Consider the following 24,774-nt stretch of genomic DNA (forward strand, 5'->3'; position numbering starts at 1 on the left):
GCTGGTGCTCTTTCCTGGTGTATTCTGGTCGTATTAGTCGCCACCAGTCGCGTTTGATGCCAAGACAAGGCGACAAATTTATATCCAAGGAAGAAAAAGAACTAAAATTAAAATTACATAGAATTGAAACCCAAAAGGAAAAGAAACAAAAATTACCGAGGCTGAGGCGTTGGAACCGAAGATACTCCAATACAGTCTGGGGCTCTAAAATTGATATGGGGTTCTGTCTCATCTGCTTTTATTTTTATCTTGAGCTTCAATGCGACTAGCCCTTTAGCACTTAGCACTCGGGACTGGGCACTGGTGTTATGTGATCATCTCTTTCTCACTTCCACATTCGATTCCTCCTTCGTTTACAATCGTCCCTCGTTCGCTTGTTCGCTCGTTTGCTTATTCCGCCTGTCGTTCTTTTTTTTTTCCGAGATACTGCCACCTTTGACGCCTTCTGTCAAGAATTTGTGACGTGACCTCCGCAAGATATCCACACTCCACCGTTCCATGGCAATTGAGAGCTACACGTCTCCATCTGTTTCATAGGGTGTCATCCTCTCATCCCAGCGGGGATATCCGCACTGCCTGACGCGCGCGACCAACACTCAACAGCTCCGCGCTGTTAGTCCTAGCCATGAAGTGGTCACTTACCAGCGGGCTCGTCTCACTTCTCGTGACAACTGTCACAGCTTGGCCCTACGACGAGGCCTATTTGGACTATAACCTCAACGAAAACAAGACCGCCACCAACCCAGCAGATTACTGGGGAACATGGCCTGGCCACGAGGGGAAATATCACCCTTCCCCGGATAATTGGCGCTTCCCGTTCTACTCTATCTTCTTGGATCGCTTCGTGAATGGTGATCCTACCAATGACAACGCAAACGGTACCACGTTCGAGCATGATGTCGACCAACGTCTTCGCCATGGTGGTGATGTGGTCGGCCTTGTTGACACACTAGATTATCTTCAAGGAATGGGAGTCAAGGTTTGTCTCATCTGTGGCCTTCTGACGGAAAGAAAACATGTGCTTACAATTTCCAGGGTATCTACATTGCAGGAACCTCATTGCTAAACCAGCCTTGGAGTTCGGACGGATACGGTGTTTTGGATACCACGATTCTCGACGCGCATTACGGTACTATCCAGGCTTGGCGAGATGCAATTACCGAAATCCATAAGCGCGGGTTATATGTCTTGTTCGACAACACCATTGCGACGTAAGTTATCCCGTGCGCAGAAATAGGAGAGCAGGGCTAATTTGAAATGTACAGAATGGGTGATTTGATTGGATTTGAAGGCCATCTCAACTCGTCGACTCCATTTTCGGAGAAAGAATACAGGACAGAATGGAAGACTGCACGTCATTACCGAGACTTCACCATTGGAGCTGGTGACTACAACGCGACCTGTGACTACCCACGGTTCTGGTTCGAAGACGGATTCCCCGTGAATGAATCAGAGACCTCGGGCTTAGTTGGATGTTATAACAGCGACTTCGACCAGTACGGTGACATTGAGGCTTTCGGTGTGTGGCCTGATTGGAAGCGACAACTGGCAAAGTTCGCCTCCGTTCAGGATCGTCTCCGCGAATGGGACCCGAATGTTCGCGCAAGGTTGATCCGGCACTCCTGCAATATCATCCGATCTTTGGATATTGATGGTTTCCGTTATGACAAGGGCACACAAGCTACCGTGGATGCCCTAGGAGATATGTCGGCTGCTTACCGAGAATGTGCGCGCGAGGTCGGAAAGGAAAACTTCTTCATCACTGGCGAAATCACCGGTGGAAATGACTTTGGCTCTATCTACCTCGGAAGGGGTAGACAGCGTAACCAGTGGCCTGAAAATTCAGCGGCGACATTGAAATTGACAAATGAGTCCGCCGCCCAGTACTTCTTACGCGAGGCTGGACATGAAGCCATCGACAGCGCGGCATTCCACTACACGACATATCGTGCGTTGACTCGATTCCTCGGCATGGACGGGCAACTTTCAGCGGGCTACGATGCACCCAATGATTGGGTTGATGGCTGGGACTATATGTTGAGATCAAATGATTTGATCAATGCTAATACCGGCAAGTTTGACCCTCGACACATGTATGGTGCGACGAATCAAGATGTCTTCCGTTGGCCAGCGATTGCCAACGGTACACATCGACAGTTACTCGGTGCTTATGTGACTACATTGATGCTTCCCGGAATCCCACTTCTTCTTTGGGGTGAAGAGCAGAACTTCTACATCTTGGACGCCACAGCGGAGAACTATATTTATGGGCGACAGCCAATGTCCCCTGCAACCGCGTGGACGTCCCATGGCTGCTTCCATTTGCAGTCGTCCCAGTACTACAAGTGGCCTCTTTTGGCCGCTGCACAGGGCTGCAAGGACGTGACAACTGCTTACGACCACCGTGACCCTTCCCACCCTGTGCGAAATATCATGAAACAGATGTACCATCTGCGTGAACAATTCCCAGTTCTCAACGACGGTTATTCCCTTGGCAACTTGTCAAAAAGAACTGACTATGTTTACTACCCTGGTTCGAACGGTACGGCTACGGAGACCGGCATGTGGTCCATCTACCGGGATGTCAACACCGAGGTGCAAGATTTGGGCTCTGATGACAACAACCAACCGGTTTGGCTTGTTTACCAAAACCTCAATGACACGAGAACATACACCTTCGACTGCAACTCCGAGAATCCGAATAAGACACTCACCGCTCCATTTGCTTCTGGCGTCACTGTCAAGAACCTTTTCTACCCGTACGACGAGATCAAACTAATTGACGGAGCGCGTAAGCTCGGCATCAACGGGTCCAATGAGTTGAATGGCTGCGTGGAAAGTTTGAAGATGAAGGCATATGAGTTCCGCGCATATGTCCCAATCGTGAAACACAAATTGCCTCGACCCATGATCACCAAATTTACCCCGGGACATGATTTCCCACTACGTTCTACCGTGGCACCCAACCTTCCGGAGAATGTGGAGATTGGATTTTACTTCTCAGAACAGATGGACTGTAGCTCTATTACCAACGGACTTACCTTTACTTCATCCACAGAGATTGGGAAGGTTCCAGTCCTGAATATTGACAGTGTTGTATGCGCACCTGTTCCTACTATGCTCCAAACAAATTGGACTGCGGAGATCCCAAGCGTTTGGAGGTGGACAGCCAACCTTACAGGGGTGTACAACGGAGTGCATAAAATAACTCTCACCAACGCAACCAACTCACAAAAAACATCTTCCACCCACGCCGTTGATCACTTCCTCTTCCGTATCGGCCAGTTTGATAATCCTATGGTATTCACTACTGCAAACTACTCGAGCAGTCTGCTCCACAAGAAAGAAAACGGCGACCTGTTTATCCAGCATCACGCTGCTGGTGCTGATAAATACCGTTATTCTACCAATTGGGCATCGTCATTCTCTGGATGGATAGACTACAAAGGTGGAAATGACACCATTGCCAAGCTCCCATGGTCAGGAACCAAGAAGCAGGAGTGGGAGGGTGAGCATGTACGTGTCGAGTACTGGAGTCGTTTGACTGGAAGCAGCGACTATGTGCAGCAAGGTGATGCTGACTGGAATCACCCGGTCACACGACGCTTCCCTCATGCTTTCTTCAACGGACCTTACAATCAGTATGGATTTGACTCGGGCCTTGACAACAAGGTCAAGCTTGACACCAAAACCGGAGTCTGGTCCTTCCATTTCACTTCTGAATGGCCCGCAGTCGGGCAGCTTAACATCTGGGGCATCAATCCGGACGGAAAGCCCGATCAAACCTGGGTTTTGGGTGACCTCGACAATGACACAATCCTGGACCGAAGTCCCCCGTCTGCTCTTAGCGCAACCTTGATCAATATCACCCATGCACCAGCCAAGGGCTACATCTCTCACAAGCTCTACTTCAATGATGGAACTCTCCGTTTCTGGCTTGATCCGGTTGGACATCAGTCCACACAGATTGCCATGTATGTGTTATTCTGGATCATACCATTCCTCACTGCCGTGGGATGTGTGTACATCTTCATGAAGTCCTTTTATAAGGTCAAATTTAACCAGGTCGGTGTGAGCGAGAAACAAAACATTCCCCTCGCGATTTGGAAAAAGATAAAGTCCACTGGTCACAGGGATGCATCTTCAAACCCACTTAAGCGCCTGGCCAACAAATCCGGCTTCATGCAGAGCACCTCTGCTCTAGGCGGAGCTCTTGCGTCCGAGAAGCGACGCATGGTTCTTATTGCTACCATGGAGTACGACATCGAGGACTGGGCCATCAAAATCAAGATTGGTGGTCTCGGTGTCATGGCCCAGCTCATGGGCAAGACCCTCGGTCATCAAGACCTAATTTGGGTTGTTCCTTGTGTTGGAGGTGTCGACTACCCTGTGGACCAGGTGGCAGAGCCTATGACAGTCACCATTCTCGGTAGCCCCTACCAGGTTGAAGTCCAGTACCACGTCTTGAATAACATCACCTATGTGCTACTCGATGCTCCAGTGTTCCGTCAACAGTCAAAGACCGAGCCTTACCCTCCTCGTATGGATGACCTGGATAGTGCAGTGTACTATTCGGCATGGAACCAGTGTGTCGCTGAAGCCATTAAGCGATTCCCAATTGATACCTACCACATCAACGACTACCACGGCTCCCTCGCACCGCTTTACTTACTACCAAGAACTATCCCTGCTTGTCTGTCATTGCACAATGCCGAATTTCAAGGCCTCTGGCCGATGCGAACCATTAAGGAAAAAGAGGAGGTTTGCTCGGTTTTCAACCTTGATGAAGAGGTCGCTCGTCGTTACGTGCAATTCGGTGAAGTGTTTAACTTACTCCACGCCGGTGCAAGTTATCTCCGTGTTCACCAGCAAGGCTTTGGTGCCGTCGGTGTCTCTAAGAAGTACGGTAAACGGTCCTACGCTCGCTATCCTATCTTCTGGGGTTTACACAAGGTCGGCAATCTACCTAACCCTGATCCATCTGACGTCGGTGAATGGACAAAGGAGCCCACCAAAGAGGCAGACATCACTGTCGATCCAACATACGAGGCTGGCCGTGGTGAACTTAAGAGGCAGGCCCAGGAATGGGCAGGGCTCGACCAAAACCCTGACGCTGACCTGCTTGTCTTCGTCGGTCGCTGGTCTATGCAAAAGGGTGTTGATCTCATTGCGGATGCACTGCCTGCCGTTATTGAAGCTCGGCCCAATGTGCAGTTGATCTGTGTTGGCCCCGTTATTGATCTCTATGGTAAATTTGCAGCTCTTAAGCTTGACCATATGATGAAAGTCTACCCCGGACGAGTCTTTTCAAAGCCTGAATTCACTGCACTTCCGCCATTCATCTTCTCTGGTGCCGAGTTCGCCCTGATCCCATCTCGTGACGAGCCCTTCGGTCTGGTGGCTGTAGAGTTTGGCCGAAAGGGTGCATTGGGTATCGGTGCTCGTGTTGGTGGTCTTGGCCAAATGCCAGGCTGGTGGTACAATGTGGAATCCACCTCGACGTCTCATCTTCTCATGCAATTCAAGCTTGCAATTGAGGCAGCCCTGAATTCCAAGACACCCGTTCGTGCGATGATGCGTGCGAGATCGGCGAAACAGCGTTTCCCTGTTGCTCAATGGGTTGAGGATCTTGAAATCCTCCAATCTACTGCCATCGCAGTCCACAACAAAGTTAAGACAAACAACAACAACGCTCGACCTGGCACTTCTTCTGGATTTGGCAGTCTCAGTTCGGCAATGAGCTCTATGACTCATCTCGGCAACGGGCTGTCTTCACCTGGCATGAACTCTCCATTCGCGCATTCCAGAGAAAGCAGCTACTCCTTTCATCAATTGAACAACCTGACTCCACAAAAGAAGATCAGCTACAGCCCGGATCCAAGCATGGAAGAAACGGAGAAACCGAAGTCGGGACTGAGTCGTTCTCTCTCCCTGGGTGTCCGCTCAGGCCCAGGTCATGCCGGACGTCGCAAAAGGGCAGCGGAGGGTATGGCCATCCCAGAAGCCGATGAGAATGGAGCTACGGATGTCGAGGGCGACGATAGTAGCGACGACGACGATGCCCATCGCGCCTTTGGCGATGACGAATACACTCTTACCCCAGCACAAGTCGAGGCAGGACGACGAGCCCAGGCTGCTCAAAGGGAGCGTGCTCAAAACTTCCAAACTCCATCAAGAGAAGTCAGTCAAGAGTCTATGCATCCCCGGTTCATGGCTTCGGACAGCCCGGGAAGTCCGGGAACACCACCGAACGCGGACAGCCTCCTTCTTCCTCCTCAGCCGTTTGCCCAGTCAAACCGTTTAAGTAGCGCATCCGTTCTCTCTCTGGACTCCGTTGTCGGCAACAAGACAGACTTCAAGCTACAGAAGGTCGATCCTTTCTTCACGGATAGCACTGGCGAGTACTACAAGACTTTTGACAAGAAACTGGATGCCCTGAACGGAACCAACTCCGAGTCGCAACTTTGCATCGAAGAGTTCTTGATTAAGAGCGAACAGCAGTGGTTTGACAGGTTCCGCAATGCCAGACTGGGTCGCAGCAAATCTCCCACCCCATCGATCCGTCATTCATCAAGAAACACTGATACACCAGACAACATGTTTTACAGTGATGATCTCGTCTCCAACGTGAACAGCAACGAAGATGTGCTTCAGGATGACGAGTTCCTCCTTGGAAAAGACTACGTGCCTCCAACTGGACTCAAAAAATGGATGCAGATCAAAATTGGAACCTGGCCCGTCTACTCCATCTTCCTCGCTTTGGGTCAGATCATCGCTGCAAATTCCTACCAGATCACTCTACTCACAGGTGAAGTCGGTGAGACCGCGGATAAGTTGTATGGAATTGCAGCAACATATGCCATTGCATCTATGTGCTGGTGGCTCGTGTTCCGGTACTTCAAGTCTGTCGTCTGTCTTTCTGTTCCCTGGTTCCTATATGGTCTTGCATTCCTCTTGATTGGATCTGCTCACTGGCAAAGCAATTCCTTCAGTCGGGGATGGATCCAGAATGTCGGCACCGGTTTCTACTCTGCGGCCTCTGCCAGTGGATCCATCTTCTTCGCTTCCAATTTCGGTGATGAGGGAGGTGCTCCCGTCGAGATTTGGATTTTCCGCGCCTGTGTGATTCAAGGTATTCAGCAGGTTTACGTTATTGCCCTCTGGTACTGGGGTTCTACTATGACAAAGGCTTCCTCAGAGGGTCTCTTGAGTGCTCAGACTGGCATTGCCAACAGCTGGAAGATGAGGTAAAGCTTCCCCCACATGTGTGTATCTCCTGACCTTTCTAATTCACCTTGTTCTAGTGCGATTTGTTATCCCATCGCCGTCTTCCTATGCCTCGTGGGCGGTCTGTTGGCCTCGGGTCTTCCCAACTACTACCGCCAGAAGCCCGGAAAGGTGCCATCCTTCTACCATTCCCTTTTCCGAAGAAAGATCGTCGGTTGGAATTTCGTCGCCGTCATCCTGCAGAACTTCTTCCTCAGCGCTCCATACGGTCGCAACTGGAGCTGTAAGTTCAATTCTTCCATTTCAAATCACCCACCCCGGTCAACACTAACACTCCCCTCCAGTCCTGTGGACCTCGCAGCACACCCACCCATGGCAGATCGTTCTCCTCTGCATCGTGTTCTTCGGCTTCGTGTGGTGCATCTTCCTCTTCGGTGTCAGCATGTGGTCCAAGCAACACAGTTGGTTCCTTCCCGTTTTCGCCTGCGGCCTGGGCGCACCCCGCTTCATCCAGATCTGGTGGGCCATCTCCGGCATCGGGTACTATCTGCCCTGGGCCGGAAGTTACACTTCCGGCGCTCTCGTCTCTCGCAGTCTCTGGTTGTGGCTGGGCGTGTTGGATTCCATCCAAGGTCTTGGATTCGGTATCATCCTTCTGCAGACGCTCACTCGAGTCCACATGTGTTTCGCTCTCATTGCGTCACAGGTGCTTGGTTCCATTGCGACTATCTGCGCCCGAGCTTTCGGTCCCAACGGTGTAGGCCCTGGTCCGATTTCTCCTGACGTGACCCAGGGCGCCCATGTCTTGGCTAATGCCTGGTTCTGGGTGGCTTTGTTCTGTCAGGTGTTGGTCTGGTATGTTTCTCTTTGCGTTTTTCGTCCATTTGAATTCTTTTTTCTAACTTGTGTCTACAGTGGCGGATTCTTGCTGTTCTTCCGTAAGGAACAACTCGCCAAACCATAAGTTCCCCCCACCTTTGGAAGCATTTCTGTTTCTTGTCATAAAACGGCTGCGGCCATCACGACGAACATGAATAAGCAAATTAATCTCTTTTGCATCCTTGAAGCATGTTCTCTCTGTCATCTATTTTCATTTCTTTCCTTCTTGTATCGTAATGTTAATAACATCATTATACTGAGTTCACACTCGGTTGAAATACATCAAGTTGTCGTGCTAGTAATGTGGAGAAATGATCGTATGCATAGGTTTAGCAATCCTACTTTTTCTTCCCCTTGAGCACTCCTATTAATTGGTCGTGAAGAGCAAAAGATCATCTCGGACCCTAAAGCAATTGACCGAACTCGTTGTTGCTTTCTATCAGGCAGATCAAAATGAATAGAAATGATGCAAACTAGAGATATTCGCGGTGCAAGGTCTCTGGTACTAGAACTTTGGAATTAGAGTGAATCATATCATGTATGCCAGATGGCAAATGAACCGGCTCGAGACCACGTCAATCAACGGAGGTTGCATTCTATAGTAGCCAGCATATCCAGGACAGGATTGGGCAGGAAGCTCTCATTGATTCTAGATTGTCGACACTGAACCGGATGGCATTGGGTGCCTTGCGGGAGCCCATGTCTCTGTCTCTGGACATTCCACAATCGTTTAGTGTTGTATTATGAAGTTGATTACTCAACATAACAACTGCCCGGGTGGTCTAGTGGTATGATTCGCGCTTAGGGTTCAACCCTGAGCATCTTTAATGCGCGAGGTCCCCGGTTCAATCCCGGGCTCGGGCCAGTTTCTTTTTTTTTTTTCACTGGTCTGCACGACGGCAACGACATCTGGGTCCAAGGCCGGACTGTTCCATTTGGCGGCTAGCGCTTGGGTCCATGGGGACTTTGCCTACCAGGGCATATATACCCGTGAATACCCTAGGATCATGTGCGTGGGCATTAAAGTCCCCTGAAAACCTAGCTATCTATGTTGTAATCGTGCCAAGCACCCAACATGAGTTCATTCCTCAAATCAAGTACATTTTATATGATGCCCCGTCATGAAAAGTACAAAGGAGGCAGAATTCTTTTTATAATTATTTGTCAGAACGCCCTACACGATGTCATAGCTGGTGTTGTATAATGCTAGGCATTAGATCTTGCACAGTTTATTTATTAGATTACCAACGCTTTGGGATAAAACGAATTAATTTGGACCGGGTGCCCCATAGTTGCTCAATGCGATGTTTTATTACGTTTTTTTTTTTGGCTGTCTTGAAAATCTGTAGGCTAGACACATCTTATAGTAACCGTGGACTTCGTGTGATCACAAAGGGCTTGATAGACAATTGCAACACGAGTACAAGCACGGAAGCACTATGAAGGACCCCGGCAGAATCTAACCTGCTGTCACAATGACGACCAAATGTACTCCAAGATTGAAGACATTAAAGATATTGATGACTAGTAGGCTTGATGCAAGATTCAGAAGAAAATTAGCTTAACCTAGAACAATGCTTTGCATGATTGGATTTACCTTCGGCGGCGTTGCATTGCAAGCGTTGGCTACGCACTGATGAATTTTCCACGTTTTTCAAAATTGAGATACAGATCTAGCTTGGAATGGTTGATACTCTCTTTTTTTTAAGTCACCTATGGCAAGTTAAGCAAATGGAGAGGTTTATTCGTAGATCAGCGATTTCCTCTTGTACACTCAAGCCTGCACAGGCTCTCTCACCTTCTTGGGCAGGCCAGTAACCATCCCCCGCTCTTATTACACTGTCCGCCTTTCTGAAAGAATAAGTATCGTACTGGTTATAAGTTAAATAGGCCATCTTCTTTCCATTTGAACCCGTTCACTTACTCATTTCCGCGTTGCCCCTCATCAGTTTCAAGCGTGCAGCGTCTCGGCCTGAGAGACTTGGATTGTGCAGAGCCAAACCACCAGAGGGGGAATGGGATAGCTGGAGTTTTTGCTAGCAAGTGGACTGTACTGACTCTTTGGGATGATTGCATCTTCAGCATCGAGTTTTGCTATCTTGTCTGCATCGAGATCGAACTTTCGAGATGCGGGAAGATAGTGCATCGAACTTGGTGCGGGGTCACAAGGAGGTAGGAGGTTCTTCCTTTGAAAGGGACATATGATAATCAGCCTAGAGGTAGCATTGAATTTCTGTAGTCGAATTTGTCGTTCTTTCGGAGGACTGGCTTGTAGAATGTTTGGACCCGCAAATTCCAACAACACACTGCAAGTACCTCCATAACACCAGCTGCCCCAATACCGTCTATCGCCCTGTGGTGGAAGTTGAAGTAGAGGACGAATTCTTCCGCCATGGCCTGGAATCTGAATGCGGGACTTGGGTAGTCCTCCGACAGCACGAATGGAATCGAGATATGTCCCCATTTAGAAAGATGTCCCGTGTCACAACGTGAGCTGAACATCCGGAGAAAATAGGTTGTTCGTGGTACTTAATTCGGAGCATAGGATGCTGTGATGGGAATGGAAGGCTTTGTCTCGAAGACATTCTCATTGCATGATGTCTGGGTCGAGAAGACGACTTTTCCAGTCAGAAAGAGTACGTGTTTGGTGAGGAACGTAGTGACACACTTGCAATTGAACTCTCCTGGGTTTCTCGAGTTTCATGAGCTACAATTTCCTGAATTCTAGGACAACGGTCCTCAAATAGAGATCTATAGTGTAGCTTAGCCCTACTCTTCTCTCCTCTCCTCACACTTGTCATTTTTCTGCTGTCTCCACATTTCTACATCTTGCATACAATATAGAGGTCTAGCAATGTATCAGTCGATAGCTTAAACACAGGAAGATACTGACGGGAAAGTCCAAAAAGACAGCTTGGGTCCCGAGGCAGAAAAGACATTGCCCGACGCTGTTTGGATCAACATTGGAAAATGGTTGTCTTATTACGGACAAACTGTAGTTGGATGCCTCCAGTCTTGTAGGTTCTCAACTTTATAGAGCACCTTCACAGTAGGAATGATGTCTTTTCATTTCCATGGCCTGTAGCCGCTCCCTTCCTAGACACTCCGCGTTAGTTGATCTTCAACCAATTATACTACCGATGAACACGATAGATTTGGCCACTTTACGAATAGAAAGAATGCATTTTTTGATGGGTTTCGTGCTCGATTTCGCTTCGCTCCGATAGATGTGTACTTACAGCGCAGATGCCTTAGCAGTTGCCAGAAACCCTAAATCGCACTTGCTTTAGTTCCGAACTGCACTGACGCCAAAGTTATATGACCAACACACAATTACTCTCTATAACTCACCAGCTTCAGACAGCAGACCATCCATTCACTTCCGACCCTTGCATCATGAAAAACTGGGACTATGGGAAGCTCGCTATTGCCACAGCCGCCATCCTCGGAATTCTCACACTCGGTGCACTGACATACTTGCTGGTGTGGTACGTTCGACGAAGACTGCGTGCCCGACGGTCTCGTCGCCCGGAGAGTCATGAAAACGACCAATTTGACCAGTCCGCAGTGTCCTTGGCCGAGGATACAAGTAGGACCCTAGATGACTTCCTCATGAAGGATATCCAGCCTGAGCGGGGTTCAATCATGTTCAGCAGAAGCGGGTCTCCATCCATCACCATCGTCATTGACGACGCGGATGATGCTGACCACTGCAAGTTTCCACCTCAGCCGTATATGGCAAAACACGGCACTTCGGGGTCTTTATCTGCAGATGCCCACACCTTGACACAGATCTCGACTCAAGAAACAGATCCTGATGACATGCGGTCTGATCAGACTCAGTGGAGCAGCTCAAGACGGCGTTCATCAAGCACGACGCCTAGAGCATCCATCTCATCGTCTGCCATCCCAACATCGCGATCATCCCAGATTTGGACCACAACCTCTGGTAGCATGCCATCGGAACAGACCCAGAGAAGTATTTCGGGACAGCACTCGTCCATCATGACACCGAGAGCATCGATCTCGTCATCCGTTATCCCAACGGCCGGATCCTCCCAGGTGTGGACGACGACATCTGCCGGGGCTGAGACATTTTCGCTCCTTAGTCAATCATCAAACAGGTCGTACCGCCCTCAAAGCCCGACTGGCCTATCGGCCTCACGTGCATTGCAGGTATATGGACGTCGTTCGAATGTTTCCGGTGCATCAAGTCGTCCTTCCAGTGCAGGTGCCTTGCAATCTGTGCCCCGCGTGTTCGATGAGGCGGAAGCTCCGAGAATGGCTTACTCGAGAAACATTGACACTATTAGATCAACAAGTTCCATGTCTCCTGTATCGCCTGTACTGGTGGACGTTTCGGCTGGAGATGATCAACCTCAATGGACCGCTGTTCCCCCAACGCCCTTTCCTTTCGGTCAGCCCTGACCGTTGATGACAGACATTGGGGAATTGGCTTGATCTTTCATTTGTTTTTGCTGGTTGGTTCAAAGTTTATGAAGAATCCAAATGGATTCAAGTTGCACCTTCGACTAGGAGACTCTTCCTTGTCTTTGCCTTTCCCTCACCGTTGATATTCCTGGAAGTCAATGTTGTGGAACTGGTTTTTTCTTTTTGAGGACACCTCTTATCCGTTATGTGTAGTGTCTAGTTCTTTCGAATGCCCTTTTTTGATTAGTGCTACGTGTTTAGTTGCATGCCAACCAACCCGGAAGGTAGGAAGTACTAGGTTTACAATGTAGCAAATACTGTCAGTTCTCCATGGACATCTTGTAGCGTGATTGATCTATGTAAACAGTCTTTAGTGATGGAATGCCTGGCTCGATAGGTATCGTATGGAGTTGAAGAATGAAACTAAGAATAAATCTTTAATAGCCCATAGCTTAGCATGAATGAATCCACTTAGATATATATATAGAACGGTCACTCAAGAGACAGGGCTCATGGATTGGTTGCATTCATTTCATTTGTGTCTTCCGGTGCGGATAGAGCCTTGATCTTTCATTTGCTGATCCCCCTCGCTTCTTTCTTTTTTCTTTCAGCACGTATTGATTTCTGGCAGAGGAATGGAGAACCAGCCTCTAGATAGAACTAGTGCCGATACCATCAAGATCCGTAAACTCGCGATGTCTTTCCATAAACGCAGCGTGTCTAGCATGACGGTCTGCCTTTATGTTCGACTCTCTGGGAATCTGCCAGAATTGGACACTCATCCCACTCTCCTCCCAGATTTCCACCTCCCCCAGAAGACACTCCCAAAGATCCCGATTCCTGATCGGTTCCCCGGCGTGCGTCATCCAGTTCCAATGTAGCCATTCCCTCATCGAGATTGTGATACCCTCCACCAGATACTCCGAGTCTGTTGCAATGATCAGACGACTAAAGTCATCTGCAGCCCAGTCTCGATATCGCAGAGCTGCAATGGCGGCGCGAATGTGTGCCCGGTCAATTGTCATGGTGTGCTGTTGACCAGTGGGCCCTTTGTACTCGAGGGGAAAGCGTGCGAAACCAGATGTGGAATTGTTATAAACAAAGGAACAACCCGCTCTGGCGTTCATTCTGCCGCTATCGAAACACGTGGCGCCGGTATAGATGAGAAATTCGTCCTCGACGGAGCGGTTGTCGTGGTTGAGGCGGATGAATCGATGGACTCGGTCCGTTACTGTGACTTTAGGGCAATGGGGGAACAAGGACTGTGGAGTATCATCTGGACATGGAGGAGTGAACTCTGTGGGGAACACCCGGCCACTACCGACTCTGAACTCCGTATATAAGCGAGGAGGGCCGTGGCCTGGGAAGTAATATGCGGGATTTACTTGATGGTTGGCCATGGTGATTCGGTAGACACATGTAATTGTAACTTCGGAGGACCTGGGGTACATCATCCTTTAGTCGGGGTTCGTTGTATCAGGCAAGCAACAGGTAACATACGAACCAAAGGCTTACTTCAACATCAATCGACAAGGATGCAAGCGTTGGACGACGAAGAGATGACAAAACGGAGCAGGGCAGCACTCTTGTATGGCTCCTTCCACGTTTGTCCTCTTCTGAGGTCAACCTCAGGCATCCAGGACAAGATATCAAAAGCAACGATCATTAAATTTTTCATTGAATGTTGTCTGAGCTTTAAAAAAAAAGGGGGGGGGGGGAAGTCCCACCTCCATGCGCCGCCTCGCTATTCCAGTCCTAGAGACGCTTCACACATATAACCGACAAAGATTAAAAAAGCAACACATACAGAACCAAAGTTCCCGAACACATGTCCGCCATGAGATGTACAGGGAGTAAAGTAGGAAATGGGAGGTGATACAAAAAGAAAGATGAATAAAAGTCCGTCAGATCTATCCGGAAAAATGATCTTCATCTTCATGCATTCAGATCGCGCACACTGCGCAGGCACCGTTCAAGGCGTTTCCCTCGCTCCTTTTCGCGCACAAGAGTATCCTTGACAAACGCGCGGATGGCGTCACGGCCAACCCGTTCTCGCCACGAAGTCCAGCCAGCGAGTTCGCCGACCACGACATCCTTGTTCCACGAAACCTCCTTCGCCAACCGAGTGGACTCGGATTCGCCATCGCGAATCTTCTGTTCCAGGTCACGGACGGACTTTTGGCGAGACTCTTCGAAGCCAGGCAGGTTGATGTTGAATTTGCGGGGAAGGGAGGAGGAGAGGAGTGAGGAACGAGAGCGAGAGATGTGGCGGTTTGTTGAAGAGAGGGAGGACATGAGGGCAAGCGGACGGGACAAAGAGATGAGAATTGCAGCCGTTGTGTTGTCTATCGAGGAAAGAGCTGCCAAATACTGGAGGAGAGGAGAGGAGTCAGACCTAGAGGTCGATAGGTAGGTGGCGTAACGGGAAAAGGCCTCGATGTGTGAGATCGGAAGTGCATTGGTGGGCGCTCGCAGTGTAGCAAGGACAGATGAGCATAACATCACGGCATCAGCCATATCAGATGCTGCATTCTGCAATGCGTGCCCTCGGCGAATCAGGGAACGTGTGTTCACGTGTACACCGCGCACCATTTCCTGGGCGTGGGTGATGAACTGCTCAGTATCACGCATGCCCTCCAGTGAGACCGGCACAAATTCGTCTGCGATAGTCTCTGTGAGCACGGCAGCCTTGCGATACGATCGGTCGGCCACCATCTCAGGCTGAAGTTCTGGAACGAGGAAAAACTCCCACAACATTTCGTGAGTTGAAAAGGTTGGATGGGCGAGAAGTGTCTTCAGGAACCGATCTAGTCTTTCCTGGAGATCGTGGAGCACAGACCGGGATGGCTTCGAGTGAATTTGAAACGGATTCCGGAAATCCGAGAGAGACGGCATGTAAGATCCTGGATGTTCCACTGCAAGCCACTTGGCCAGATTCTCAAAGTCGGAGAAATTGCGGCGACACGTCGTAACCGTGTAGGTAGTCGAACCGGGCCGCGATGACGCAACAGACTCAGTGGGAGGGAATGGCGCGCCGGATTTGAGAATGAAGCGCACAGTTGCGTCCTCGACGAAGTACGACCGCACAACCGTTGTGACACGTCCGGAAGGATCTCCACAAGCCGACGATGGATGTGACAACAAGATCAAATCATCGATTCGATTTCGCACCTCATCATCCTTGGCCAATTCCACGGCTGTCAAACCACGGGCTTCTTTAACATAAACGTCGACTCTTGGATCTAAGAAGAGAATGCGAACTTGATCAACTCGCCCGTACTTGCTGGCCATCATCAATGGCGTAAATCTCTTGTCATTGGTCGCGTTAGGATCGCAATCGCTGCTCTGCAATATACGCCGGGTAATCTCAGGGTCACCGACAATGTGCAACAGTGTATTCCCCTTCGCATCGATATGATCATCGAGCTGAAGTGGTTTATTGTCGCCTTGTGCCCATTGTGCGGCGGCCAAACCGGCTTGGACCATTGATTTGTATTCTGGGTGATCATACGATCGACAAAGGGCAAAGAGCGGCGTTTGGCCATGTTTGTCTCGTTGTCGCCATGGGATAATGCCACCAAGTCTCTCGAGCAGCGAGGGTGTGCTGAAAAGATAATGACCAACAGTGCGACCGTGAACGTCGGATTTGGTCAAGTAGGACGCAACTACGCTTGCATCTGTCTTTTCAAATAGGAAGTCCAAGAGGACCTTGACTATATCAGTGTGTGCAAGCTGCACCGCAGCGTTTAGTAGTGTGGTCCCATCGGCGTTGGTGTCTTCGATGATTTCTTCCAGGGGGTAGTATTCCTCTAGCGTCAACAGGTACCTCAAAGCCTCGGCCTGACGGGCCTCCACTGCCATCATCGGTATGGAATGGCCAGCAGGGTCTTGGGTTTTTGTCAAGGTCTCAATCGAATTGTCACCCTCGATTCCACTCGCCATGGATCCGAGGGTTGCTGTCCGGGAAATGAACGAGACTGCTGATGATTCCGATAGGCTGCGAACGTCCATTGAAACCTTCTTGATTGGACGGTGAGGGTGAGATTCTTGATTAATCGAAAAATCATCCCAAGTTTGGAATGGGAACACATGGGATAACGGTGGTGCATCGACAATAGCTTCATCCCGGTATGAGTCGCCATTCATCTGACTCGCATAAGAGTGCTCAAGAGGGAGATCATCCGGCTCATCAACATCATCTGTTTGAAAAAATACAGACTTCCGCTCCAGTTCCGGTGGATTCGTGTCATCGATTGATTCGTGGTCCTCGTTCGGTTCTAGTATAGATTTCATGTCCGATACTCTGCCAGACTTTGTTGCTTGCCACAAACGTCTGTTCCGAACGCTGGCACGCCGTAATCCAGCGGAGTCGGTCACGAGATACATCAAAACAGCCTCGAATGTACTTAAGGCATATCCCATCTCACCATTGTCAACGTCATCGATGTAAATAAAGTGCTGCATGTACAACAATCGGGCTTGGAGATGCCGTATTTGAGAACGAACGACAACTACAAGCAACAACGACACCAAGACATCAGCGTTGATCGTGACAGAGGGAGTTCCCTTCTCAGATGCCGGACCGTCCATCTGATCATAACTTCCAGGGAAGGAGATGACCTTCACTGTTCTAAGGAGGGTATTCAGCATATCGTGGGGACATCGAGCGTCATTGATGTTCCGAAATTCTTCCACGGCTCGCCCAAGTCGGCGAGTCAATTCTCGCTTCCCTTCACGTCCACCTTCGACGGTAATTCCAACTTGGGACACATCAATGCTCTCCATCTGTCGAATGCGGGAATCCAGCTCTGAGTCCTCTGGTTGGCGGAATGAACAAAGGCGAGGGAAAAGCAGTGGCTCGTGAACTTGCTCAGCAACATAACGTTCTATTAGCCGCTCAACCAGGGGACCGGTCAGGTCAGTAGTCGCACCAAGCAACGATAATTGCTGCTTGTCAACGAGACGGAAAAGATCAATGGCAGCAGTCACCGCAGTTTCCAAGCTTCGACGCATGAGGTCTTCGTCGTCCTCAAAGTATTCCTCCGAGTTGAATGGCAGTCGGCCTCTGCTACGTGACGACCAGCTGCGAATGGAAGAGCTTTCGTCTGTCCAAGACTCGGTTCGGGACAACTTGTGGACGCGTTCACTGCCAGATGCAGATGGCGATCGTGAGGGTGGAGGCGGCAGTGGTTTACCAAGTTCCTTTCCAAACTCTTTGAATAGTCTTTCCAGACCCGGATGCATCTGTCTGGCAATCATTGGGTAATTTGCTAGCAGTTCCCCAAAAGATTTGATCTCTTGTTTTGGTGGCGTCCCAATTGAATCTCCGTTTCCAAATTTCTTGTCCGGCGTAGTTTGTCCAACGATCCCGATATTAGTTCCAGGGACTGCGGCTGGTATGATCTTCGCAGGGTCGTACGTTCCGATCAACGGGCGAGAGATGTAGTAAATCAGCCATGGGCGCGATTCATTGGACGGGCTGTAATATAGCACATCGGAAAGTAGTTGCGCTTGTGTGAGTGACTTGAACCCTAATAGAAATGACTCTGTGAGCAAAATATTTGGGCGAGCGCATTCATCAACAAGTGCTCTCACCTTTGTTGCTGTACACTGAGTTGTCCTTGATGATCACTGTCCTCCCATTGAATGTGGTCACCTGCTTTGCTTTACCTCGGTTTTCTCGCACATTGATCTCCTCTTTGGGATTCGCGGGCCCGGTATAAGTGGGGATGCGGAGCACATGGCTCCCTAGGAACTCCTCTGACGCGACAAGGTCGGAATATAGGAGGTTGGACTCCCGGTCGCGTGAACCGATGAGAGACTCAGTCGTTGGAACGAGCAAGACCTGATGCGTACACGCAATATCAATTAGCCACTCCGGATGATCCGATGACAGATTCACAGCCTCCACCTACATGATTCTCGACCGGTAGACACTGGCCCGGGACAGTGCTTCGGAAGAAGGCACGGAGGAAAGGGTTTAGAGGGTGCATCCAAACGGTTTTGGACGGCCCAGTCGAAGGACTCCAGCAATCATCAAGCCGTCCGTCTCAAAGCTCCACAGCAGGGGATATGTGAGCTGTAAGATTTCGCGGGGAAGGGCAGTTTGCATCCAACAGGCCGCAGCGCAGCGCAAAACCAGAGCAGGTCTTTGGGTTTATTTGGTAAAGCTGCAAAGAAGTTGGAACAAAATAACAAAGCTAGATTGCAGAAATTAAGAAGCCATAGAGGTAAGAGTTGAAGCTGAAGCACATGTGTTGCGGGTGAATCGAGAAAGTGATCGACAAGTTGATTGGCGCTATACCGCATTGGGGAAATATTCCATTCAATGCACTGCGACCTGGACTTCCTCTTGAACAGCTTCGGAGATTCCCTTATTTTCTAGATTGTCACTCCGGGACCTAAAGCATCATGATTAAGCCTAGTTACAGAGGTCTCGCTGATGAAGTTTGTGTAGTCCTGTCATGATGTTTCTAATATACAGAGAATAGATGGCGACAGGCGTGCCATGTAGATAAGAACACAAAAAGAGACTGCCGGGATCTCTCCATATAGTCCAATCCAGTACAACTGTGCCCGACACAAGCAGCCAGCCCAAAACAAAAACAAGGTCTCTTCTATGGAGGGAGATCAACCCAATCTACGCACGTGTCTGCTGCGAGTACCACCGAACTTTAGACGTGTGGAGTCGGTCACTCGCGCAACAAGCCCCCGGAGGTGTCGTCCTTCGTGGCCCAACAGGACCTTTGTAAAAGCATCACGGCCCTTTCCAAACCCTCGGTATACGACCTCCAACCGCTCGATCTCCATCAGGAAGCCCTTTTCCTGAATCTGATTCATAACATGAGCGGATAGTTGGTATGCTGGGTCAAAGCCGGAGCGTCCAGCTTTGCGGAAGCCTATCTGACCGCATCCGATGGACAGAATAGGGCTACCATTTGGTCGTGTCAAGGTGAGGATTGTATTGTGCTTGTGGCAGTAGACGTGCAGGTGGTGGGGAGGAGCTCGGTCTGCGTAGGGATTCTTGATCATGTCGGCTTCAAGGCTTTCAGCCATTCTGGAGTAGTCAGAACTACCGCGCGAGGGCAGTGCGCCTGATATCTTGCCCTGCATCATTTGTGTGATTGCAGAAAGCGGCGACGAGGAACCGGAAGATGACTCGGGTTCTCTAGTCAACATCTGTTTCTCAATGTCGCTACTGTCATTACGCGCAGAAGTCGTGCTTTGGTGAGAGAAGGGACGTGTGATGCTCAAAGAGGAGATTCGAGGCTGAGATTGGCGGCAAACTGAGGGCAATGCCTTGGCCAACTTGCTCATCGAAAAGGAGCTCATCATGGTGACCAGGATTTTCAGCGACAAAGGAGGAATTTCAAATGAGGGAAACAGCAGTATGTTATAGGCAAGTGATCAATTGAACACAAATCACAACGCAAAGTACCGAGATGAACCACAAAGCGCGTGTGATGCAAAGCCGTTGCCGGACCGAAGGGAAAGCTGGAAGTTTTTCGAAGTCTTGGCATCTGCACTTTTTCCCTTCCCCGAGATCTTTGCCTCTCCCCATCACCTCTACATATCGCGTCCAGGCTGGGCTGGATTCCATCTTTCCTCTACCCTCATAATTAATTTCTTTTGTTCTCCTATCCTCTCAACGCTCCAGAGCATGATTCCGGCCAAGATGTATGCCGCACGAGCCGCTTCCTTGCGGTCACAGACACCGTCTCTCAGAGCATCATCTCAGCGGTTGTCTCGCGCCGGATCATGTTTGACTGTCTCAGCTCAACCATTTACGCACTCCGCTAAGAGCCACCGAGTTATTCTTCAATCTACTTCCCACCCCGTTTCTCAACTTGTCTCACCGTTCGCCGCTCTCCCGTTGAAGCGCTCTTTCTACGCCGCATCTTCCCTTTGTCAACAGCAGCAGCAGAAACAGCAAAACCAGCATGAAGGAAAGCAGGACGAGGACGAGGAGTCTAAGAAGGAGAAAAAAGAGAAGGAGGAAGAGAAAGCTCCCCCACCACCCCACGGAGACAAGTCTCCTTGGCAGGTATTCCGGGAGACTCTGCAGACCGAGTTCAAGGCCTCCAAGGAATGGGAGGAATCAACCAAAGCGCTGGCATCCTCAGCTCACCAGTTCACTGAGAATGAGAGTGTCAGACGTGCGCGCGCTGCTTACGAGGCTGCGTCAAACGCCACGACTTCCAAAACCTCCACGGCCTTCAAGGCCACCGGTGAAGTCATCGGAAAGGGAGCTGCTTGGACATGGAACACCAGCGTTGTGAAGGGCGTCCGAAAGGGTGTAAATGCAACCGGAGAGAGCCTTGAGAAGGCCACGAGACCCGTTCGGGAAACCGAAGCATACAAGAGTGTGAAGGATGCCATTGATGATGGCAGCAGCTCACGCTACGGTGGTTGGGTCGAGAAGGAGGAACGTCGCAAGCAGCGGCAGCGTCGAGAGGAGCAGGAGCTTAAGGCCGGAAAGTCCCTTCGCGTTGAGGAGCGAGTTGAAGATCCTAAGTAAGTTTCCATGATTACAAGGCCTCGGTTCTGGCATCCCCGACTGACCTATCTCTAAGCGCCGGTACCAACATCACTCTCCACAAAGATTCCGCTTGGAAAGACTCCTGGAAAGACTTCAAGGACTCCAACCCCGTGATGCAGAAGCTCTTCGCCATCAAGGAGAACTACAACGAGTCCGAGAACCCCCTGATCAGCACAGCACGCAGCATCTCCGATCGCGTCGCTGGCTTCTTCGCCGAGAACGAGACCGCCATGGTCATCAAGAAGTTCCGGGAGATCGACCCCAATTTCCAAATGGAACCTTTCCTGCGCGAAATGCGTGATTACATGTTGCCAGAAGTCTTAGACGCTTATGTCAAGGGAGATATTGAGACACTCAAGCTCTGGCTTTCCGACGCTCAGTTCCACGTCTACGCTGCTCTCGCTAAGCAATACACCACAGCCGGACTTAAGTCGGATGGTCGCATTTTGGATATTCGTGGTGTAGATATTTCTCACGCCCGTATCTTGGACCCCGGTGACATCCCGGTGTTTGTTGTCACTTGTCGGACACAGGAGATTCACGTCTACCGTAAGATCAAGACCGGTGAGCTAGCCGCTGGTACGGATGACAAAGTGCAGCTGGTCACCTACGCTATCGGATTGACTCGTATTCCCGATGAAGTCAACAACCCAGAAACTCGCGGCTGGAGATTGATTGAGCTGCAGAAGGCCGCCCGTGACTACATCTAAAATCGAAATCTCGTGTCTCTCCGTTCTACAAAGCCACATTTTCCTCTACCTTATTGTCGGCACATTCCCTCGTGGATCCCATCCCCTCCTGCATCTTCACTTCCACTCCACCCCTTCCAATTGTACAATACAACTGTTTGATATTAAGCCAGGTGGATCCTGGCGCCTGTTACGGTTATGCCTGTTCCAGTGACTGCCAATTTGGACCTTCTCTGGTCAATTGGATTTCGTTTTCTTCATGTCTTAATGCTTGCTTCATTTGGTCTGACATCTTGCCTCAAGTCTTACTCTTGAGGATTCACAACTCAGTCCACTCAAATCTGAATGTTCCTTCCCATAGACTAGGGCACTTTGGATTTTATCTGATGGCAATTCTCTGGGCCTTGAGGTGTTCTACTGGCGTCTTTGTGCATTTTGTTTCCACTCTCCCCTCGCCACCGTGTATGAATGCATTGGGTTGTTGGTTTTGGTTTCTGTCTGGGCCTTCATTGGCCACCAGCATGTGAGGATCCTTGAAAATCGTGTAAATATAAACAATTTTTTGGTCTTGACAACTTTTCGATACGCATTGTGGTTTTCTAAAGAATATCTAAAATGTGGGCAAACGTCCAAGATGACTTGGACTAAACCACCTGAGATAAAAATATTTCAGGGGCACCTCCGCTCAGAATTTTGTCACTCTTCTGGAGGCCGAAGTCTTTGCTACAGACAGCAATGTTCATTGACAATCCACCGTTGACGGTATCTTTAAGCGCAGTGAAGCCCACCAAACGCTTTGCATGTTAGCTGGCTATAGTTTCCGTAGTGAAAGTAGCAACTCGAACAAAGATAAGATCCAAGCGCGTCACCGGATTCGAGAAAGTAACTGTTCGCCAGGAGGTATTCCTCTGGCTAATTTTGAGATAAAGCAGCGGAAAGGGCTAAAACAAAGAATGTAAAAATGGCTACTAGCAGGTTTAGACAACCTTGTTCAGTAGAAGAATCGAACACTACAAGAACGCAGAAATTTATTTTAGCGTCCCACGTCTTGGATTTTGGGGAAAGGATTTGATAAACCCCGCTAGGAACAGAAGAAATCTTTCCCGGCCTCGATGATAGATTGAAAAATTGATACATTGTGGCCGGGATTCGCATGTGTAGTGAGTGCGATGAGATCTGTAGGATTATGGGGTCGGTATAGCTATTTATAAATATCCGGGCAATCGAGAGGTGAATGAAGAAAAACTGTAGTATATTGAACGAACTAGTCCTCTACCGGCTCCAAACGAGGTCAGGTATTAGCCAGGTAGCCCAAAAAAACAGGTGTTAAACACCTTAACGCAAAGTCGACCTTCAAAGGCATCATGCAAACGTTGAAACGTCATGGCGACCAGTGACGGGATAGACTGAGAGAATATGCGCATGGAAACCACAAGGACGGGAACGCAGACACCCAGAGCTACGAGACGGATGCCGATGCTTGCATCAAAAACAACTAAGTAATCTCTAGGATATGCTTTCTACATTCCACCGAGGTAAAGATGGCGATCAAGATGTATAGTTATCTACCCGTGGACATGTCCAAGAGGAAGGGAAGTATTTCTTTCTAAGAAACGCTTTGAAAAGTGAATTTGCGACAAGGTATATCAGATTGCGTCTTTCAATTTCATGGGATGAACCATCGAACCAAAAATTTACTTCCGGCCTCCAGCACCAGCACCAGCGCCACCACCGCCCATCATGTTACGAGCCCTGTGAGTTGTCAGTAATGTGATTTCTGAGGCCCTGATATTTCATCGACTTACATATCAGCGAGGCTGGGATCGCTCATCAGGCTGGACATGTCAGGCATGCCGCCACCCTGGCCAAAATTTTCGGCCATCTGGCGCAGGCGGGGGTTGCTCATGAGGTTGCTGAGCATATCAGGGTTGCTCATGAGATTCTGTGCCATGCTGGAGAACATGGGGTTGCTCATCAGGGAGCTCAGGTCAGGCATACCACCACCACCACCGGCACCACCACCACCAAACATGCTGGCGAGGGAGGACAGGTCAGGCATGCCACCGCCACCACCACGTGAGGCACCAGGAGCTGTGTCCAGTTCCTCAGAGGGAGGCTCAGTGGTCCGGGCAGTCTCCTCAAGCTTTCGTGTCGATGTCTCCAATCCACGCTTCATGGCATCACTGCCACCGTTGCCTTCAGCCTCAATACCCTTCTCGTATGCCTCCTTAGCGGCATGGTAATCCCCCATATCGAAGCGAGCGAGACCCAAACGGCTCCACGCCTTAGAGTACTTGGGATCGGCAGCAACGGCAACCTCTGCATCAGTCGCGGCCTTCTCATGCTGGCCTGAAGCGGAAAACGCGGCGGCACGGTTGGAGAGATAGATGGGGTTGGCCGGGGCAATCTCGAGAGCCTTGGTGTATTGTTCAATGGCAGCGGCGTAATCCTTCTTGGCCATAAGAGCATTGCCCTCGGACTTTAGCTTATCAGATTCCGGTGTGGGGACACCCGCCTTTGGCTTTTCCTCTTGGGAAGTCTGAGCTCCTGCGGTCGATTGCGGGGTCGACTTGTTGCGCAGCTTCTCGTAGACGCTGTAAATTCCGGCCAATGATTGACCACCCACGGCATCCTTCAGAGCGGCCTCATTGGTAGGGTCAACTTTGAAGGTATCCGCGATACATGACTGGGCGATTTCAATTGACTCGGCATCGTCGGCAGTGAGGGTGCCATCTTTCAGGCTGGAGCCTAGGAAATCAATGATGGCCAGGGCCAAGCGCTTGTTGCTTTCTGTGGGAGCCTGCCATGAATAAGTACCATGAATCGTTCGCAACAGGTGGCGATCTTACCATTATAGCAAAATTTCAATTAATAATGCGAACGAAAGATAAACAGCGTTCTGGAGTGACCGAGATGGTAGAAAAAAACTAGGTGAGGCAATGCGGGGGAAGAGCTATTTCACGTGATCGTAGCTTATCGTTTCCCCGGTCTGTTTCCATCCAAGTTGTT

General features: G+C 49.8%; 7 protein-coding genes and 1 non-coding gene across 8 annotated transcripts; 4 read left to right on the forward strand and 4 right to left on the reverse strand.

Moving 5' to 3' along the window:
* Positions 1-625: 625 nt before the first annotated feature.
* On the forward strand, positions 626-8,191 carry Pdw03_1512 (Glycosyl transferase, family 1; the record flags this gene model as incomplete). Its single annotated transcript, XM_014679518.1, has 6 exons — positions 626-979; positions 1,036-1,211; positions 1,266-7,247; positions 7,305-7,510; positions 7,572-8,082; positions 8,143-8,191. The coding sequence occupies 6 exons, from the start codon at positions 626-628 to the stop codon at positions 8,189-8,191; spliced, it is 7,278 nt and encodes a 2,425-aa protein (XP_014535004.1).
* Positions 8,192-8,877: 686 nt separating this feature from the next.
* On the forward strand, positions 8,878-8,970 carry Pdw03_tRNA157. Its single transcript has one exon. It is a non-coding gene; the product is annotated as a tRNA-Pro (tRNA).
* Positions 8,971-11,502: 2,532 nt separating this feature from the next.
* On the forward strand, positions 11,503-12,534 carry Pdw03_1513 (uncharacterized protein; the record flags this gene model as incomplete). The annotated part of the gene is made up of 1 exon (XM_014679517.1): positions 11,503-12,534. The coding sequence occupies one exon, from the start codon at positions 11,503-11,505 to the stop codon at positions 12,532-12,534; it is 1,032 nt and encodes a 343-aa protein (XP_014535003.1).
* A 653-nt stretch (positions 12,535-13,187) lies between these two features.
* Pdw03_1514 (Ribonuclease H-like domain) lies at positions 13,188-13,937 on the reverse strand (the record flags this gene model as incomplete). The annotated part of the gene is made up of 1 exon (XM_014679516.1): positions 13,188-13,937. One exon carries the CDS (start codon positions 13,935-13,937, stop codon positions 13,188-13,190), a length of 750 nt encoding a protein of 249 aa, XP_014535002.1.
* Positions 13,938-14,472: 535 nt separating this feature from the next.
* Pdw03_1515 (Phox-like) lies at positions 14,473-18,530 on the reverse strand (the record flags this gene model as incomplete). The annotated part of the gene is made up of 3 exons (XM_066099928.1): positions 14,473-18,068; positions 18,133-18,382; positions 18,453-18,530. The coding sequence occupies 3 exons, from the start codon at positions 18,528-18,530 to the stop codon at positions 14,473-14,475; spliced, it is 3,924 nt and encodes a 1,307-aa protein (XP_065957655.1).
* A 637-nt stretch (positions 18,531-19,167) lies between these two features.
* Positions 19,168-19,872, reverse strand: Pdw03_1516 (Ribosomal protein S11; the record flags this gene model as incomplete). The annotated part of the gene is made up of 1 exon (XM_066099929.1): positions 19,168-19,872. The coding sequence occupies one exon, from the start codon at positions 19,870-19,872 to the stop codon at positions 19,168-19,170; it is 705 nt and encodes a 234-aa protein (XP_065957656.1).
* A 340-nt stretch (positions 19,873-20,212) lies between these two features.
* Positions 20,213-21,786, forward strand: Pdw03_1517 (Mitochondrial inner membrane translocase subunit TIM44, putative; the record flags this gene model as incomplete). The annotated part of the gene is made up of 2 exons (XM_014679514.2): positions 20,213-21,051; positions 21,111-21,786. The coding sequence occupies 2 exons, from the start codon at positions 20,213-20,215 to the stop codon at positions 21,784-21,786; spliced, it is 1,515 nt and encodes a 504-aa protein (XP_014535000.2).
* Positions 21,787-23,459: 1,673 nt separating this feature from the next.
* Positions 23,460-24,617, reverse strand: Pdw03_1518 (Hsc70 cochaperone (SGT), putative; the record flags this gene model as incomplete). The annotated part of the gene is made up of 3 exons (XM_014679513.1): positions 23,460-23,517; positions 23,571-24,565; positions 24,615-24,617. The coding sequence occupies 3 exons, from the start codon at positions 24,615-24,617 to the stop codon at positions 23,460-23,462; spliced, it is 1,056 nt and encodes a 351-aa protein (XP_014534999.1).
* Between the last annotated feature and the right edge of the window lie 157 nt (positions 24,618-24,774).

Source organism: Penicillium digitatum, chromosome 5 (assembly GCF_016767815.1).
Source record: "Penicillium digitatum chromosome 5, complete sequence".
Classification (NCBI taxonomy): Eukaryota; Fungi; Ascomycota; class Eurotiomycetes; order Eurotiales; family Aspergillaceae; genus Penicillium; species Penicillium digitatum.